We start from the raw sequence: 19,966 nt of genomic DNA, 5'->3' as shown, positions 1-19,966 counted from the left end.
GTCATCCTCAGTCCATCATCATCTGATATTGGGTTCCTTCAAGTTGCGTGGGTAGCCTCGTTCCAGCTGGCCAAGAGGAAAGGAGGAAATCTTATTTTGAGAATGCAAGATTTTCTTTTTCCATGCTTCTTGTCTTGTTATTTTACAATCATTCCGCAGTTAAATAGGACAAAACCAGTTGTTTGGAAGAAGCTGTCAAAATAAATGGCAAAATTAAAAGATTCTAACAGTGTTTTAACACTCCATTTAAGCAGCATTGAGTTTCGAAATGCTTGCATTTTATTGTGAGTCACGAGCCATTCTGATTTGAAGTTTTGGCCACAATATTCTGAACTGATAATCAGAAAACCCTTCCACATTTCTACACTCCACTTTTTCATTTTACAGTAACTTTTTAAAATCATTAAAAAAAAATGTAAGTTCCACCAGACAACAATACATAGATTACAGGAAGATGCCATAAACATGAAATGGTTCTAGGAATGTGGGGAATGATTGCTGTTCAGTCTTTTCTCCGCAATTTAACATTAACTGGAGCTTCTTTATATGATTGCACTTTCTCAACTGCTTTGCGTAATGGTCTTCCAATTGAAGATCTTTTCAATATTTGTGTTTCAGCTCTTGGGTTACAACTTTCTTCCGTTATAATGGATGAACCTAATAGAGTTGAACCACCTTCATGCATAGGAGTAGCCGCAACTTTAACATTATCAATCTCAAATAGATTCTCTGCTGTTGGTTCTGACTCTTGGGATTTGAACCTAGCAGATTGCCTTCTCAAACAACGCCTACAAAGAAGAAATACATACAGACTTGTTCTATTAAGTAGGTGGGTGAATGCTGTGGGGATGGTTAAAATTCTGTTGAGGGAAAACATTAAATCAAAGCTAAAAGCTACTGATAGATAATGTACCATTCAAAAAGATAGTAAAAGTTTGAGGCATGATGTGGAAACCACACAAAGGGCCAAGAACATGACAACAAGTTGCATTTCACTTTTATTAGAAAATCAAGCAGCGCTTCAAAACTGGTTTTCTATGTTGGAAGTAGCAAGTCACAGGCTTTTCAAGTGCATCAATACAATTAAAACGCATTTGTTAGCTGACCTTTTGTTTTCAATCTTCTCTTTATCTCCATCTCTTTGGCTTGTAGTTGAGGGGCCCATAGCTGCAAGTAGCTCACAAATCCCATATATATATATATATATATATGCCAACATAACAGATTTAGAGGAGATAAAAAACAAATAAAAATTAAAGGTAGTCTAGAAAATTCAAGCGAATCATCTAAGAATCTAAATGATTACATTGACTTCTAGCATTGCGTCTTCTGTTGCGGGTACAAGGCTTGTCATCATCATTAGCTTTAGGCATGCACTCCTTAGCTTCTTGCTGTCCCCCATGTGAGCCAGTATTTTGGCTGTTGATATCCGCTTTTTCCTGTTCTCATAATAGAAAAAACAAGGTGAATTCTTTAGGGGGAAAATGGTTGAAGTGAAATTAAATCATTTCTTGTTGAAAATTTCCTCCTCCATCCAGGCATATTGAATGTAAAATAATTACACCAATCTCAGTAGCAGCAAATGACAGTAAAGTCTTCCAGTTCTTGCAAGTAAGGATGCAGCTTATTAGACCTCTGGGTTGTACAAAGCTATGGGTTCATTGTAACATTATTAAACTCCACGAAAAGTAAGATTAATGTTAACCTTTTTTTCCTGGTTCTTTGCTTTAAGTAAAGCATCCTTGCATACAAGTTCATGCTGCAGAGCTTTGACCTGAAAAGATGATACCAACTTATCCAAATTGAAATAGGTTTAAAAACTCCAGGAAGCAAAACACCACTTTTTCTAAAAGCGTAAAAAGTTCCAAAAAAACTTACCCTATCTCTCCCTAAATTAAGCTCCTGAAATACCAGCAAAAGACAATCAATATTAATAATAACTAAATACTTCAGAAATGGAATCATACTTAGACAAAATCAACAAAGCCAACATACAGCTAACATCTGACTGTTTGATTGAGCAAGGTTCCAATTCTGTAGCTGTAATTTTTGTAGACAAATTCTCAGGTTCTGCAGCTCAGTTCCACTCAATTCAATAATCCTACTGTTCAATCAAAAATTAAGGAAAAAAAATCTGTATCCATTTATTTAATGCCAGAAAACTAGAATCAAAGTAGCATTTAAGACTTGGTAGAAGACAAAAAAAAGGATACTTTCTCTCCTCAATAAGTTCCATCAGTGTCATCTTTTCCTGGTTCAAATGTAAACAACCATTAAAGAAAAAGAGCAGAGTAACCCAACCCCTAAAATAACATAATTATTAAAAAAAAAAACATAAAATAGACAAGACCCATATTAGAAAATACCTTGATTAACTGATTAATGTAGTTTTCAGCAGCAGGAGAAATATGTTGAGGCTTTTCCTCGTGGCTTGAATGCTTGGGATGTGACTGTGAATTGGTGATATCGGACAATCTCTTCATCACAATGCTCCCAAAAGATGATCTTTTCGCCATTTTTTCGCCTCCCATTCTGCGAAAACAGTCTCAGAAACCCCTAAAACTAGGAAGACTAATGTTAAAGAGACAAAGAACCAAGGAAAAAATGGAAAATATTGAACAAGGAAGTGGGAAGATATAGAAAGAACTGAATTTGTTCTTTAGAATGAACAACAAAGAGGCAAATTTAAGATCTTTCATGTATCGAGAATAAAGACTGGATTCCCAGAGAATAAGGGAAAGATTGAATGAAAGAAATAAAGAGGGAAAATAAAGAGGAAAAAAAAAGAAGAAAGCAAAGGAACAAAGGCAAAACTGGCAAAGTAAAGAAAGATAAGATGGGAGGTTTGGGAGCTCTAACGGCTTCCTGAAGCATCGCGCCAAGTGGCTACCGAGCCTAATTTTGAATTTCCGAACCTTGTCTCTAGCCTGCCTTCTTTCTTTTGCTTTTTCTTTTTCCCCTGTTTTGCTTAAGAATTTTCTTCTTTTTTTTTTTCTGGGAATTTTTTTAAACTAATAAATTTGAGGTTTTTATTCCCTGGCTTTCATCTTGAAATGATATATTCCAAAATAAACAAACTTCCAAAAAATTTTCAATATTTCTTCAAAATATCAGGCTTTTGAAGCTGGGTGTGATTCTGTCAACACTTGTATACAGTTTCCTTCCTCTGTAATCTTTCCTCCTTTGTATATAGTTTTCCCTCCCTTTTTTTTTATATGGGTGCCAATTAGCGGCAAAACTAGAAGCAAGCGCTTTGAAAGATGTCAATAATGTCGTTACGAAGAGTTACCAGTTATTGGCCCAGTATTTCTACGACTTTTTTGGGTTAGCTTTGGGCCAAATTCTAGGCTCAGATCCTGCAAATTGAAAGCAAATGTTAGGGTTTGAGAAGGGCCCAACCCATTAAATAAGATGATTCATTGCAAGTTGCAGCAAAGTAGGTTTGGTTTTGTTTTTTGTTTTTTGACCTTTCTCCAAGGTTATAGCCTTTTGGGTTTCTACAAAACCAGATGGACTGAAAGCCCATTCTTTCAAAAGCAGGAAATGGCAGATATCAATCTGTAACATTTCACAAGCCATATCATTGTCTTCTGATAGAAGAAGACCAATGAAAGAAATATGGGAAACTGTAATAACTCTCCAATTTATTAACCCCACCTAATCTAATTCTACTACACGTTTATTGGTTTGTCATCCACATTATCATTAACTAGTCTTATGAACATCCATTATAAAATGAGTACCTCAAATAATGATTTGTCGTGTCAAGGAAGAGGGTTGAACTAAGCCTTCAGTGTTCCCTCCCATGAGCAAGTGGAAACATGGCAATTTGCTTATATGTTATATGTTTGTCTCCTTTGACAAACGGTTCCTTTTACCAATAATTTAGCACATTCGTTTTCTTGTTCCAGCACAAATATTTGGCCTAGCATGTGCTTGGACAGTTCACTCATCAAAGAAGTAGGGCCTGTACTGCCAACAAAATTTTCGGCTTCTTAGATTTAAGGTCCTCAAATGGGGGACCCTTTCAAACCGTTTTCTTCAACGCGTTCATAACTTTTAGGGCAGGGAGCGCAGCCCTGCATTAGACAGACAGGTTTAATTATTGGGCAACTATTTCAAGCAATTTTATGGTTGCAATTTGTTAAGAGATTATTTGGCAGAGGAATTTGATCCAAATAAACACTAGAAAGGGGCCTTCGTGTTTCCACATTTTTAAAGGTTAATTGAATAATTGCAATGGTCCCAGATGATCCGTTGAGAGCAATGAGATGAAAGGATGCAAGCCTAAAGCACAGCTCCATCCACCTGGATATTATAGTTTGGATGATTGAATGTTTCCTTCATACAAATATTATCAATGGGGCTTTTAGCCCTTCGGACGATGGTCCATCTGTTTCTTAGGTTTCCTTTCTTTCTTTTCTCTCTGCACAAAAAAAATGATTGAATGGATCACACTCACCCTGTTTGAACACAGGTTCTGTTCAACTCTTGTTCTGAATAGTTCACTCCTGGTGACTGTAAAACAAAACTACAATTTCATCATGTCAGAGCATAAGATTGAAATCTATAACAGTACTTAGAACAAAATGCAAAATTTTTTAAGAAGCAAAAGCCTCCTTAATCTTCATTAAAAGTATCCAAAAAGTTTTGTAGGAGCATAATTTAACTCAAGATCACCACATTAATGATAATGACTCCCAAAAAAGTTCCACAATTACACCCATGATGATGAAATGAAACAGGTCTATTGTCCAACCAAAACTTCATCAAGAATGAATTATTAGCTGATTTTTTGGGGTCAAGGTATTGTCTTGGAGGGACCCTAAGTAATTCCTTGGTTTGTACTTGGAATCTCAAATTAAATTTGAAGTGATCATTGCTTTGTACTTTAGGGAATTTGGTAATGTTGCTCCTGGACATATAGGAACAGTTTACATTTCCCTTCAAATGAAACCATTTGCTTTGTTTTTGCTATCATACACTGTTGCTTTGCCAACAAGAGAAAAAGAGGCAACATCCTCCTAACTTCACTTCAGTGCAGAGATCATGACGAATTTTTTGTTGAGAAAGCCATTCTGACGAATGTTTTGCTTGTAAACAATTCAGTTATTCAATCTGCTGCAAAACTCCAACCGTACGCCTCTATAATGCACTCACACATGTGCCACTAAATCATTTTCTTTTTGGTAACTGAAAGTCTAAAAAATACTTGATGGTAAGTAAGATAAAGTAAGAGAAACGCACCCAAAGTCCAACCATCATGGGGAAGTGCTTTGGACACTCCCGCAATTAATAAAAATCTTGAATGTTTCAAGGAAAATATACCTTTCCCACCATGAAATTGAAGCTTACATAGTTACAATTTTTGTTGTTATAATAACAGCTATTGCTGTTTCATGTTTGTATGAGGGTGCCAACTGTCCGGTCCTCCATTTATGTTAGCTTCTCTTCTCTCCTTGCAGTGCACGACTACGAGACTTTAAAAAAAACAACAAACAATCAAAGTCGTCCCACTCTCATATTCTTCTTGTAGAAGAAGCATCTGGTTGTTGATGATCTGTGTGTGGCCATGCATGCATTTCATTTTCATTCACCATTTTTCTAAGAAATGGTATGATTAACTGACAAAAGACAAAACATGTCATCGGTGCGAGAAACTACTAACAACAAAGGTATCCCTAACAAACTAACTGAATAATACCGGTAGTTAAGTTCTGAGTTTGTTTTTCATTTGGCTATTAAAAAGGTACAACTGCCTTAATTTCCATATTTAAGAACGCAGGCCAATAATAAATATCACATGGTCTCTCCCTTCCAATTTCCAAGCATTCAAGTGTTTTTCAATCAAACCCAAAAGATTTCAACCATTGATCAAACACCAATGTAACAACTATGACCTACCTTTCATTCATTAAAAAACTCAGCAGACGGAGGTTTATTATTATATTGTCAGCTTCATTAATCCAATGCTTAGCGTGAGCTTATCGGTTAACACGAGACTATCATTTCATTTTATCAAAAAGTAATCCCAACATGCCATGTTTAATACTAGTTCGCCAATGGCATTTGTTTCATTAAACCTGAAAAATCCTCACGGGACCAAAAACAGAACATAGAAACCGAGACCAACGCCGAGTTCAATTCTGCTCCACTGCCATTTGACCTCTCTCTCTCTAAAAAGTTCTTAATTTTTCCATTGATGAAAGCTGAACCTAGCCAAACTTGTTATGTAATAACATATTCGAAGATGATCCAATTTGTTTAATTTTTTTTTTTTTTGTGCAAAAACGAAGTGCCAACCAACCTGTATCTATCTTTCAATCACTCAATTTCCACTTCATCATCAAAACCAGAAAGCTAAAGCCCCATCTCTACTGCTTTTGCTTTAGCCAAAGCTAAGCCCTTTAATCATCATCCGTGGGCAAATCTTCTGTTTCAGCTTCTTGTTTCTTCTGTGTGTTTCCTGGTGTTTTTCTTTTAATAAATGAGATAAACCCACCAAGAAAAACAGAGGGTTCTATGTTAAGATGAGGATATTACATAATGGCAGACAATCTGAAAAAAGTCTCTTTTTCAAATACTACAAATGGGTTCTTTGGTTTTCTTTTACCCTCTATTTTCTCACCTCTCTCTTCATTAGTAACAAGTCAATCTCTTTGTCAAAAACCCGTGTTTCTGGTTCCCAATCCTCCTTAGCTTCTCGTATCTTGCTTGAATCTGTCAACAAAACTAGTCATAAATCCAAACCCAATCCAGGTTTTTTTTTCCTTCCTCTTCTATTACCAAGCTTTTCCATTTTTTTTCTTTTGAATTAGTAGCAATCTTTTTAGTGATTTGTTTTTTCTTTGGCAGCTTCGTTCAAAGACCTTAAGATATACATCTACGACTTGCCATCAGGATACAACGAAGACTGGCTTTCCAACAAGCGGTGCAGCAACCACTTGTTTGCCTCGGAGGTGGCTATTCACAGAGCCTTGATGAACACCTACGACTTGAGAACATTCAACCCTTACGAAGCTGATTTCTTTTTCGTTCCTGTTTACGTCTCCTGCAATTTCAGCACTGTTAATGGTTTCCCTGCCATTGGCCATGCTCGCTCTCTTTTATCCTCCGCAATCCAATATATCTCCACAAACCACCCTTTCTGGAACCGCTCTCTAGGTTCCGACCACATCTTCGTTGCCTCCCATGATTATGGAGCCTGCTTCCATGCCATGGTAAGCAAAACTAATTTCTAAAAACAAAACCCCTTTTTTAAGAACCCTTAATCTGTTCTTAATTTCTGTTCTTCTTTTTAAAGGAGGATAGAGCTATTGATGATGGGATTCCAGAGTTTTTGAAGAACTCGATAATATTACAAACTTTCGGGGTTAAATACAAGCACCCTTGTCAGGACGTAGAAAATGTTCTTATACCGCCTTATATACCGCCGGAAAGTGTAAGGAAGACCCTCGAGAAAACTCCGTTGACCGGGAACCGAGACATCATAGTCTTTTTCAGGGGCAAAATGGAGGTCCACCCCAAAAACATTAGTGGAAAATTTTATAGCAAGTAAATTCCAAAAACAAAGTCTCAATCATGTTCGACGTTGGCTTTTATCGTTGCATTGAAAATCACGTGTTTATCCATGTTTAATGGTATTTTTTATTGGTTTCAGGAGGGTGAGAACGGAAATTTGGCGAAGATTTAATGGAGACCGGAGGTTTTACTTGCAAAGACATGGCTTTGCTGGTTACAAGTCAGAGATTGTCCGATCGGTTTTTTGTTTGTGTCCACTTGGGTGGGCTCCCTGGAGCCCAAGGCTTGTTGAGTCCGTGGCTTTGGGCTGCGTTCCGGTGATTATAGCTGATGGAATCCGGTTACCATTTCCCTCCACCGTGAAGTGGCCAGAGATTTCACTCACAGCGGCGGAAAGGGACGTTGGGAAGCTAGGGAGAATCCTGGAAGACGTAGCGGCGACTAATTTGTCAACCATTCAGAGGAACTTGTGGAACCCAGCTGTCACGCGGGCCCTACTGTTCAATGATCCGATGCAAGAAGGGGATGCCACATGGCAGGTTCTCGACTCGCTTTACCGTAAGCTAGACCGATCGTACAGAAGGTCAAAGGTTTCAAGCCAATAGGAAGAAAACACGTCAGATGGGTTAGATATGGGCGATTGAGTTGCCAGCTAAGGAGGTGCTCTTCCCAACAAGGATGCGATTGCATGCTGCATGGGGTTTATAATGGAGGACAGCTCGGATGGAATTTTATTTTTATACGGTGACTCGTTGGGGCCACTTAAAGCATCGGAGAAATGCTTAATACTAGTAAATATAAAAGGGTATGGCATTCGTAAATGGTTAAAGAATATAATTTTTTTTGGTATCTAATACACATTAGATAGTTTTAGGGACAACACAAGACAGCCCATCTGGCCATCCACTTAAATCTATTTTGTACATTTTCTTTGAAGTGATTACTTTTGAGAAATGCCCAAATCCTGCAAAAGTTTGGAAAAGCACATACCTTGAATAGAAAAATGTGATTAAAACTAAAAAAATTAGCTTTTGTTATGGGGAGAAGGGAATTGCCCTGCAAATGGCTTGAAACGAGGGTAGTTTCTATGGAGAAGAATTTGTCAGAGGAGAGAGAGTTAAAATAGGCCATAGTGAAGAGCTAAAAATGTCTGAGTGCCTCAAAGAAAGTGTAGTGGGGGGCCACTGGGTGGAGTCTCTGGTCACGAAACACGTTGTCATGAAAACTAACAAACAGAACCATGCATTGCTGGGTTAACTGGGCCCAACGCCATATTGTTGATAGCTGAATAGGTTTTGAATTTCGGGGTTCTTTTCATTTTCCGGTGTCAGCAGCAACGGCTCCTTCGTTGTTTGTTTCACTGCATTTGTACTTTGTTTGCTGCTTCATTTGTTTTGAGTGATCGACGAACCTTGAACTTAAAAAGAGACTTCTAATTCTATTGAAATCACTTGATAGGAAGATCAGGTTCTGCTTCCTGTGGTAAAACCAGTGTTTCTTACGGCATCGTAAAGGCGCTCGTTGTGAAAAATTTTGCTACTGTCAGCTCAATATTGGTAAAAAACAGTGATTCTTATGGCATCATTCCAACTCTTATGAATGATGCAACTAAAGGGAGTTGAGGAAAACTTTCCTCTCTATATTGTTTGGTCTAAATGTTTCGACGAACAAGAAATATGAAATCTATACTCTGTTTTCTGAGGTGCCAAAATCAGCTAGATTAATTGACAATTGACCAAGTGCAGCAATATGAAAAAGATCCGACCTGCCGGATTCGAACCAGCGACCTAAGGATTATCTGTTGGATTATTCCCACTACAGTCCTCCGCTCTACCAACTGAGCTAAGGTCGGTTTGTTCAAGGAAGCCTTGACCAAAAATGGAAAAAGCAACAAATGACATGTTTTGTAGCCTGATATGTAAATTTTAAGTGAATCGTAATAGATTTGAGATTTGAATCTAATTAATGTTGACAGTTTCTCATTTTACGTACCACCAGATTTGCAAGTTTTGATTGCTGGATGCATGCCTGCGATTCTTATTTGGGTAAATTGTTTGAGTTGAATAATTGATGAATCAGAATCTAATTAAGCAGATGAACGTGGGCTTACTTGTATATATATTGGACCTAATAGTATAGTTTACAACGTAATTGACACATTGCTGTTTCATATGCCTTCAGAATCCATGTATAGCAGTAAACTACTGTACTATCTTCACTTTTAATTAAGAACAAAGTCCAGTTGCTAATGCATGATCCTAGCGTTGCATCTTCCATGCATTTCCTGTGAAAATTTAGTTTTAAACTATGTATAGTATAGTGTTTATCGTTGATCCCTTTTCTTAACAAAATGAAAGTCAAGTGTGTACAATGTACATTAAGTACATACTTATCCATGAAAAAACTTCAAAGGAATTCCTTTCTGACATGGAACAAACCTACCAAAACTAGAGTGAATATTTGCTTTTGTACCATTTCCTTCATTACGACCTGAACTATCTTGTCTTTGGTTTTGGAATCCAAGTAGGTGGTCACTCTCGTATTTTCTTGATCACAATTCCGGTCAACTTCATTGATGTAGTTTTCATAACTATTGCATCTTTCAACGAGCTTCAGAGATTCAAGCCTTTAAAACTAGCTTGAATGCTTAAGAAAAGGTTCCTCAAAGACAGAAGAATCTGTCAACATCTTGATTAGTTTTTTCATCAACTCCTGATCCACAGATTCACTCATTCGCTTCATATGAACTTGCTGAAGAAGAGACTCCTGCATCCTTTTCCGAATTTCACAGTAAGGGTGGATCACAGTCTACTTCCAGATATTCATCCCAAGCTCAGCTACAGGCGTTTTATAATGAGAATATAGCAATTCAAATGCGACCGCGTAATCGCCAGGGTCTCATTTCCTGTTCAGCTCAGCAGAAAGCAATATCCCTTGGACGCAGCTTCAATAGATTTCATCATTTCCTTGATGAAAGATGTGATGGTTGCTATCAATCCTGAGCCATGTTTGTTGAGGGTTTTAATTAAAAATTATAATGGCACTATTTAGGGAAAAAATTAAGCTTTTATTTTAGATATTAACTTAATTTATTGATTTATCTCAAAAAAATTATCAAGTTATTTATTCATAATGGCTTATTTCTTCAAAAAAGAAAAAGCTTTTTTGGGCTTGTTATTACCTTAAAGTGCTTAATGGGCCCAGATAGACATGAAACTGTAGGTTGTAATGTTTTTGGGCCTTCAAAGTCCAGACTAGCAAACGAAAATATAATTAAAAAAATATTATTTGCCATGAATAGATGCCTTAGTTACCAAATCACGCAAGTAATCATAAAAAATTAAAAAAAAAATCTACGGATATTTACATAATATAGATATAGACATGTCAGATGTCCATTTGATTATTTTGGAATTAATTGTTGCTTGTTATCCTCTATGTCACAATGTGGCTTCTCATAACTATTTGATAGTAGGGAAACAGACAACAATACGTTTTCAATTTGCAACCATGCTCATCATTATTTCTTCTTTTAGCTACTTTTAATTCTAAATACTAGTTTATAGTCTTAAAAATCTTTAGCTACATTGCTCAACAGATAGGCATTTCTTTTAGCAGGTTTAATTTCAACTATTGTAGAGATAAGAATCATATGTTATTCAACAATATCATGAAGAAAAAAACTAACTCAATGGAAGATGGGATGTCACGTTCCCCAATAGCTACAACGTATTATACACCTTATATGGATAAGGAATGGGAAAAACCATTAGGCACTGCCCTCTGATCTGATCATGAGTTCAGTTGAAGATTGTAACAAGTTGCCAAAAAACCAGTTGGCTAGCTGCTCCTGCTACTAGCTGCTTGGTAGAGATTTTGCCTCTTTAGCCATGTAAGGCTTTATTTGGAAGGAGATCAGTGAGAATCCACATTACACCCCTTAATTTCCATTCCACTTCCAACTGAAATCTAAATAGATAAGATCTCCAAGTTTCTAACCAGGATGAAATATTTCGTAACTACTATGAGCTGGGAAAGAAAGCAGGTCCTGAAAAGTATTTCTAGTTTCAATGTTTAATTAGCTCCAAATTACTCCCCCTTCTACATAAATTCAAATCCTAATAACCCATTTCCAGTTGGGATAAAGTGAATAACCAGAAATTTCAAAGATGAGGGCCTAGGAACCAAAGCGTTCACAATATAGCTAGCAAAATTCACCCGCGTGAAGTTACCGCACAATCGTTTTGTGGTCCAAAATGCAATCCAAACATCACATGTTTGCAAGGAGAGGCAAGACAATACCGGGGTTCACCAATCAAAAACCCGAACTATTTTCCTCTGTTTTAGATTTGGTAAAGGCTGGCAAATTCGTTATTACACAAACAAAAAGAAAGAAAAACCATGCCTTTCCATTAATAGTAGCAAAATGAATACAAACATTGAAAACCTTCTTTGATGTCTCATGTCAAATTCTCCTATGTACTTTTCTTTCTTTATAAAAACACTTTTATAATCATTTTATTCCAATAACAAAACAACAGAGACATGCAAATCTTAGAGGGCTTTGGACGCTCAACCACTCTTGCACCTGTTCCTGGAAGCAGGACCCATCTAAAGGAACCCCCCAATTTAACAACTATAAAAATATTGCATCTTGTAAAATTTTAATAACCAATTCTTAATTAGCATTCAGGTGTTTGAGTATGATCCCTCTTAGGGTCATGGCAATAGTCGTACACCAAATAGTTCCTTTGGACCCAAGTCATGGCCGACACTTGTTGTCGACTAAGGCTTCCAGAGCCGGATGGTGAGGCAGAGGGCGGGCGGCAGGAGGCGGGGCCATTGGCGGTGCAGCCACTTACTTTGAAATCTTTGTACCTACCAATGAAGGGTTGGTAGCTATAATCAGCCTTGTATCTTCCATTCTCCGTGGCCCAAGATGAAGCATCCCATATCGATCCGTACACCCACATCGGTCTTCTGGGAAACGTGGCGTCACTCTTCCTTGGGTACATCCGAATGGGCACATCATCTACGAAAAATCTGTTGAATGAATCATAAAACATTTACTCCATAATTTAGGGAAGAATTGCAGAGATTAACCAAACTTGCAAGTTTAGAATTCAGTTCCAGTTTACTTTATTAGGATAGATTTTTCTTTCTTTTTTCTTTTTCTTTTTTTTTTTTTGGTGAAACAAGCTAAAATAAATAAGGTTGCTTTGTGTAATTAGTGGAATTTCACAGCGAAATTATTGAAAATAAAAATCAAGATAAAGCATGCATGCATGAAATGGATGCAGTCGGGCATGCGATGAATGTATAATTAAAGCGTAGAAAAGCTAAAATTGATAATCTGAATATTGAAAAAAGGTGATACTTGCATAATCTCACTAGGGGTCCACAGTATAGCATAGTTATGGTAGCCTTGTGTTGGATCAAACCATAGATGAAATTTCATTTCCCTTCCAATTATATTTCCATCCCCGCTTCCTCTAATATACACATTACTCTGCAGAGTATAGGGCTTATCTGGTGTTGTTCCAAGGAACTCGATATCAATTTCATCATGGTTTCCAGGGTGATCTTCATTGTTTGAAAGCTGCCAATTTGTCGATTTGCAGAACATCAAACTTCGTCAGACTAGTTAAACAATTTTAGTTTACCTCAATAATTTTGTGTATGTTAATTAATATTATTAATCTTACATAAAAAGATGTAATGACTCCTGCTGTATAACCAGATTGGAGCTTTATGGCAGCACCAAAGTATCCGGATTGGTACGGCTGAAGTGACTTGAAACCACTTCCTGTTTTCACCATAATGAAAAGAATAAGCACATAATGCTAGTGACTGATCATCTCTAGGAGCAGGAGAAAAAAACCATGTGAAAAAAAAAAAAGAAAAAGAAAAACACAATGGGATGTGCAAGCGCAAGAACCTGAGCTTTTATCAAGCCATATTGTTAATGAACCCTGGTCTACTCTCTGATGCTGAGGACCCCATAGATTTCTAAACCCTTGATCAAAGTTCACAGAACTAACCCTGGAGCTGGGGGAGTATCCAGGGGAAGGTTGACCCTGGCCATTGCTTGAGGAAATCATGAGAAAAGCAAGAAACAGAGAGAAAATGGAAGCCATAAAGGGGAGACAGAAATGAGAAGGCATAGAATACTATCAGACTAGCAGTAGTGAAAAAAAAGTGGCTATATGGTTAAATGCAGATTGGGATCTAGGGACCAAAAATTGAAGGTTGAAAATAGGTTTATGTATGGAAGAGTGTGGCAATGCAGTTGGTATAAATACGTAGATTAATGGCCCCATCATACAGGTAAGGCGATAAGTTGGTTGATGGAGGACTTATACATGGTGACAAAACATGGAAAAACTGATCATCAATATGGGGAAAGATTGTTGATCTTCTAATATACGATGCATCAGTTATTTTCCTTTTCATTGCTTTTATGAGAAAACTTGCTACTTCTGTTTGTTCACTTTGAGAAGTAAAGGAAAGAGACGCAAGGAAGGAAAAAAAAATTAATGGAAAGTTTCATGGGGCAGAGCAGTTTTGGTTTGATTACAGTTAACAAAAAATGAGGATGATCAATGAATTCTTGGACATATTATAAAAGTAAAAATGTTTTTGACTTGTTTTGGGAAAATGATGTTGTGGGAAGATTATACTGTGATGCATTGTGATGACTGATGAATGTCTTTACCATCTCAAATTTGTTGCTTTTTCTTTCTTTATTTCAACACATGAAGATTTAATTTATTGAGTAAATCTTATCTCATCTTATATATTTCACCATTTTATCTCAAAATTCAAATATAATTAAGATTACCAAATTGAAAATCTCAAGCTTTAAATGATGTATAAGTTGCTTCTACTTAAGTACGATAGTAACACTGCTTATATTTTGCAGTCACTTTGGTCAAATAATGTGTCTATACAAATTGTAGTTTTTAATTAAAAATCTAATTGAGGGATGCCATTAACAAATGCTATTATATATTCATGTTGGTATGAAGCTGACATGAGCAAATCTCTTGTTACAACAATGTTTTTATTTTGATGCTGGTTAGATCTTTGGAAATTGTGAGCTTGAGAGAATTTAAGCATGTATTTATCAAATCAAAAACTATGGTACGATCGATGTTTGCATAAGCTTGCAATATGCTAATTAATAATTTCATCCACAACTAGTAAAGTTGATTTATTGAGGTCGGGCAATTAGTGTGTTATATGTTATACGACAAGGTTCAAATTAGGATTTTTTAGGAAAATGCACATGGGAATGTTAAATCTTTGCTTCGTAGATTGATAAATAGTCAACATTTTAGCGCAAAGGTTGGATATGTTTCGATCCAACTCCTATCTGCTAAAGTATTTCCTATTTCCACCCTTGTTTAATCTGTTGGCTAATTCTTAATTTAAGCTTTGCTTCAAAGTTTCATTGGCAAAACGATTGACTTGGGGCCTCTTTATTTTCTATCACATATCGGTTGATCAAAAGTCATTGTATTTGTACCAGTTAGCCATATATCGACACTAGATTGTCAGTGAAACGATTTAATATGTTTCTTATTATTATATAGTTACTTATTTGATTTTGACTCTTCACATTAACCACTATTAATTGAGTTCCTCATCGGTTTAGGGTGACTGAAGAACTCGAGACTTTCTCATACAAGTGGAGTTTTTATCGTGTCTAGTGGACTTTCATGGGGGATATATGGGGGCAAAGTAGTTGTCGGAATTTGGATGTAAGTTGTAAGAATTCAAACTTGTTGAGCTGCTTGCAAGTGAATAGGCAGTCTTGGGTAGACATAATATTCCTGGTTTAATTTTCATAATTGCTCTGATCGGTAGGTCGCAATTTCTCCAGGCCACCTGTTCTTTGCATGCTAGCGAATGAAGAATCATATTTTCTTTATCTTTCTCTCTCCAATACTAAATAAGTAATTAGACCTAACCTACCCTATAAAAACGCCTGTTTTATGTTTGACAAAAAGTGATTAGTAATAAGAAAATTGAATAATGATGTTGATTAATTAACTTTTTGAACAGGAAACAAGATCCGAAGTACGTAATCAAAGCGAAATAATGGAAATGACCAAAGCTGTTTATCAGGGGATGTAACCTGAAAAGACGGAAAGTAGAGAAAAATGCAATGGTTGCTTGGAAGCATGAACAAAAAGATAATCAGAGAGGAAATTAAATTGGCAATACTCAACAGGTGATGGGATGATTTATTTTATCAATTAAACATGCTGAAAAGGAAACATATCACATCTAATAATATAAATTGGGTTGTGACTTTATAAGTAAGGGTTTTTTTTTTTCTTTAGAGCACGTCTTCGAGTCCCAAAACGAATACAGTATATCAACAAAACATTAGTTACAAGTAACATTAAATTGCCTAACTAAAACTGTTTCCTATCTAAGAAAAAAAAAGTAATAACATCCGAGTATTGATTAATTTCAGTGCTTCAAACAAAAGCTGGTGGTTGAGTGGTTAATTATAATGTATTCAATCAGATCATATGGCATGAAATTCAGGATTTAATGTAAAATATGCTGCTCCTTCTGTGCTATATACCATTACAGTGATGTACAGATATGAATCAGCTTTTAGTTCTTACTTATTCTATATATTGCAAAATTGGTTTAGATTTTTTATTTTCCTTTTTAGCAATCTTATAATTATAATATATATGTCTTCTCATTCAGACTTTATGATAATATATGCATAATTTTCCTACGTCTTTTACATCATTCAAAATCAAAATGAAAGTTACACTCAGCAAATTTCAATAAACTAGACAACTTGTCCTGGCTGGTTCTGAAAACGTTACTAACTGTTTTAATGGATAGATATCAATTCACAGATTAATTTGGTATCTAATAATTTTCAAAGACATTTTTTCTGACAGGTATATCAATATTGCATGAGAATGCCTCTTTTTGTAGACTAAACACGATGAAGAAGTTGACAAAACTGTCTATGTTCGAGTGCTGGGCCGGCTGTGGTCTACGTGAATGAATGCATGGGACCTCTTCGATCACCGACAAATCCCAAACCCTCAAACCCATACAAATTTATTTAAGTTGAACAAATCCAGGAAGTACTTGTACGGATTTAGCATTAAAAGCCAATCATATTCGAAACTTTCAATGTCAAAACAGTTACGGCATTGCTTTACAAGTTTTGAGACGGTTAAAAATGATGTCAACTGTTAAGCCGATAGAATCACTTGAATGAGTAGATACTTGACTAAGCAAAATGTGCACCAATAAAAGCAGGAGTCATATTATTATTTAAAGAAAGAATTTTTTTTTTTTTGAAGAAAAAATATACAAAAATAATTGAACATGGAAATTCAAAGAATTGAATGTGATATATGGGCCCCATAGATGATCTTCTATATGTTTTCACAAAATTAACTCTGCCTCATTATCCATTTTCATCTTTTACAACTATTTAATTTGTTAGTTAGGTTTTTTATTAGAGGTATTGAAATTGATTTTAAGATTAAAGGTTCCGAATTCAAATTCAATGGTAACTCAAAAAATGATGTATACATTAATCCAATAAAGCAAGAAATTAATTAGTTATAGCTTTTTTTAGGGTGTGATTAAGAAAAAAAAATCCAATAGCATCCATTACTTTCTATAATTTTCACCTTAATTTCTTGTTTATATCGTGCAAATTATTCATCGGTAAGATTAGTTCTTAACGACCCAAATCATAAAAAGAAATTGTCAGTGTAATTCATCCACTGCATATATAAAATATTATATGCATACACTTACAAATGTTAGTTTTAAATTTGGGATTAGGTCAAATTTGTGCTTCTTTTTTTTTTTTTTTTTTTTGCATTTTGGCCACCAAAAACATAGCTTTCATGCTATCTTTTATCAAGATTTTCATGACTTCACAAGCATTAACTGACATGATATGACAGGATTCGAATCAACTGAAGACAATGTCTCGACCCCTACAATATAGCTGCCTATATACACAAGTTGATGAATCATCGGTCCTTTAACATTTGCCAATTTCACAACTAAAAATAATAATAAAAGAAATTCCAACTTAATTGTTTGATTATTTAATTTAAGCCCCATTTTTTCTACAAATTAATTGTCCTATGCTTGAACTCAAATTTGATGCAAAAAAGTAAACAGAAAATTTCAGTTTAAAACTTAATTTTTTAGTGACAAATTGTATACAACCATAAAATATTTTTTGTTTTGTCCTTTATTTTATTTTGAATTAGACAGTCTAATTTGGTGTATATTGATTAATTCAAACATTTTCTATGAAAGACATGAATTATCCTTAGAATTAAAAGAGAACTTGACTACATATATAAAATTCAAAATTGGAAAGCCAAGCATGTGCAATGTCCAACCATATGTATAAATAAATAAATAAAAAGAAAAATTTTCAACAAGTGGGTGAGAAAATGCTTATTATCTTCTTATAAATATTTTTGTAATATACAATTTTATAAGCTTGTCTTTTAAGTCCAAAAAATGAAGGCATCATGCTCTATCGACTCTTGGATAATTCCCTTTGATGAAAATTAGGCTTTAAAGCTAAAAAATTCCATTCCCACTTATATTCATATTTGAAATATATAAATATATAGTTTACATAAATTGGATGGGAATGAATTAATAAAACCAAAACAAAAACAAAAAAGTTTAAAAGACAAGGTAAGAAGGTTTAGGTACATGATATATATAATTTTGGATATATATAAGTTTGTTGTTTTTCTTATATATTCTTTAATTTCAAAATTATATTCAGACCAATCAATATGATCATCATCGGGGAAGTCAAGGTTGGGTTTCCTATTAAACAATGGAAGAAGATTGGGAATGAGTAATGGGGTTCGCTTTCTTATCTTTTGTGTGTGTGTATATATATATATATATATGAACCAAACATTAGTTATAGAAAAGAAAATTTTTCATATTTTGCATGCAATAGATAGAACAACCTTTTTTCCTCCATGAAAAGCAAAGAAGTGGACATATTTTCTTGTAATTTGGTGAACAATCTTTTCCACTTGAGCTCACTCAGCTCTTTTCTACAAGCAGGGAAGTTATGGGCTTTTTTCTTAGTCTTTAACAATAGCCCAAAACTTTGGGAAAATTTGGGTCCAAAAAAAGGATCCTACGACTTAAGCCATGTAGTAATTGGGCCTGCCTGATCCATTCTGCAATAGTAATTGGAAACCAAAAGAGGGGAAATGGAAATGTGAGAAGAGCAAAAGAAAATAATTGACCAGTTAACAGTCTTTTCTGGTCATGAAATGTCAACCGATCCAATCTAAAAGAACGAAGAAGAACATAAGAAAAACGAATTTGTTCTTAATCAATTTGACTTTACAAATACCAAAAATATAGATAAATGATGACCTTTCGTTTGGCCAGAACACCTTGTTTTGGCTGTATATATTTTTATTGCTAATGATATCTGAGCTTCTATCTTGTTGCCTTTAACTGTAAGTTATGTGTCAGCCTGAGCTATTATTGTCCAATGTAGCCTTGTTGGTTACGTGTGGTTCCCATTGGTAACTTGGATATAAATGTTAGGGGATTTTCGAATAGATTAAACTTTTGGTGCTAGCGGTCAGTCAATCTTGACAATGCACTGGATTCGAAGGAGATGGAAGAAGAAGTTGACAAGGTCTTGACAGCAATTGCTGGTGAGACTGTTCCACAGCTCCCAGAAGCAGTCAGGAAGGAGAAGATGAAGCAGCCAGCTCAGGCAGCACCACAGGAAGTAGCTATAGCCGAAGAAGTTGATAATGAGGAAGAACTAAAAGAAATAAGGGCTAGACTTGCAAAAGTTATGTCATAACTCATAAGTCAAGCCTTTAGCCTTTGCCTATTCTCCTTGCTTAATGAGCTGCCTTTGGCTTCGACTGCAATTGCTGGCAGAACCAAAATTTAACACTTAATTAGACAAAGCAACCTTCTGTATAATGTATTACAAACAGGATATCCATAAATCAGCATAGTTTATAGTATCGTGTTACGCCTACGGCTGTTATTTAATTATTCCTATGGGCAAGATCTGTTATATCTTGGAGATTTTGGAGTGTGATGAAAGAATAAACCATTTGGGAAACCATTTTTAATAATTTGTTGTATATATCTGTTAAGTAATTTTGTTAGTTAAATTTTTATATTTGGCAAATGGTCATGGTTGTGCATTTTGTACTTTTTTTTACCATGCATAGTGATAGGGTGAAAAAGAAAGCTGATAAACATGGGGACAAGAGATGGCAAAGACATTTGCAGGAGAATAACAATAAATACTTCTCGATCTGCAAAAATATCAGCTTCCTTCATGTTTTCGTGTGAACCATATATCTTCCAACACAAACGATGTGAGATGGCATTGCAATTAAAAGTTAGCAGAAACGAA

General features: G+C 35.4%; 3 protein-coding genes and 1 non-coding gene across 5 annotated transcripts; 1 reads left to right on the top strand and 3 right to left on the bottom strand.

Moving 5' to 3' along the window:
- Positions 1-246: 246 nt before the first annotated feature.
- LOC111302211 (uncharacterized) lies at positions 247-3,104 on the bottom strand. Of its 2 annotated transcripts, none has more exons than XM_089744319.1 (8): positions 2,367-3,104; positions 2,214-2,251; positions 1,996-2,101; positions 1,879-1,902; positions 1,706-1,774; positions 1,307-1,439; positions 1,107-1,167; positions 247-788 (listed from the first exon to the last, which is right to left on the bottom strand). In XM_089744319.1, exons 1-8 carry the CDS (start codon positions 2,529-2,531, stop codon positions 503-505), a joined length of 882 nt encoding a protein of 293 aa, XP_089600445.1. In that variant the 5' UTR covers positions 2,532-3,104; the 3' UTR covers positions 247-502. The 2 variants fall into 2 exon arrangements, with proteins under 2 accessions (XP_089600445.1, XP_022753883.2); XM_022898148.2 differs by having other exon boundaries at positions 1,996-2,104; positions 2,367-3,100.
- Positions 3,105-5,971: 2,867 nt separating this feature from the next.
- On the top strand, positions 5,972-8,446 carry LOC111302210 (putative glucuronoxylan glucuronosyltransferase IRX7). Its single transcript, XM_022898147.2, has 4 exons — positions 5,972-6,759; positions 6,856-7,220; positions 7,304-7,554; positions 7,661-8,446. The coding sequence occupies exons 1-4, from the start codon at positions 6,531-6,533 to the stop codon at positions 8,124-8,126; spliced, it is 1,311 nt and encodes a 436-aa protein (XP_022753882.2). The 5' UTR covers positions 5,972-6,530; the 3' UTR covers positions 8,127-8,446.
- Positions 8,447-9,280: 834 nt separating this feature from the next.
- Positions 9,281-9,373, bottom strand: TRNAY-GUA (transfer RNA tyrosine (anticodon GUA)). The gene is made up of 2 exons: positions 9,337-9,373; positions 9,281-9,316 (listed from the first exon to the last, which is right to left on the bottom strand). It is a non-coding gene; the product is annotated as a tRNA-Tyr (tRNA).
- Positions 9,374-11,909: 2,536 nt separating this feature from the next.
- LOC111302209 (xyloglucan endotransglucosylase/hydrolase protein 31-like) lies at positions 11,910-13,790 on the bottom strand. Its single transcript, XM_022898144.2, has 4 exons — positions 13,460-13,790; positions 13,227-13,327; positions 12,903-13,120; positions 11,910-12,564 (listed from the first exon to the last, which is right to left on the bottom strand). The coding sequence occupies exons 1-4, from the start codon at positions 13,683-13,685 to the stop codon at positions 12,204-12,206; spliced, it is 906 nt and encodes a 301-aa protein (XP_022753879.2). The 5' UTR covers positions 13,686-13,790; the 3' UTR covers positions 11,910-12,203.
- Between the last annotated feature and the right edge of the window lie 6,176 nt (positions 13,791-19,966).

The sequence above is a fragment of the Durio zibethinus genome, chromosome 15 (genome assembly GCF_047325235.1).
Source record: "Durio zibethinus cultivar Kanyao isolate XHJ-2024 chromosome 15, ASM4732523v1, whole genome shotgun sequence".
NCBI lineage: Eukaryota > Viridiplantae > Streptophyta > Magnoliopsida > Malvales > Malvaceae > Durio > Durio zibethinus.
This window is presented reverse-complemented; position numbering and strand designations above follow the sequence as displayed.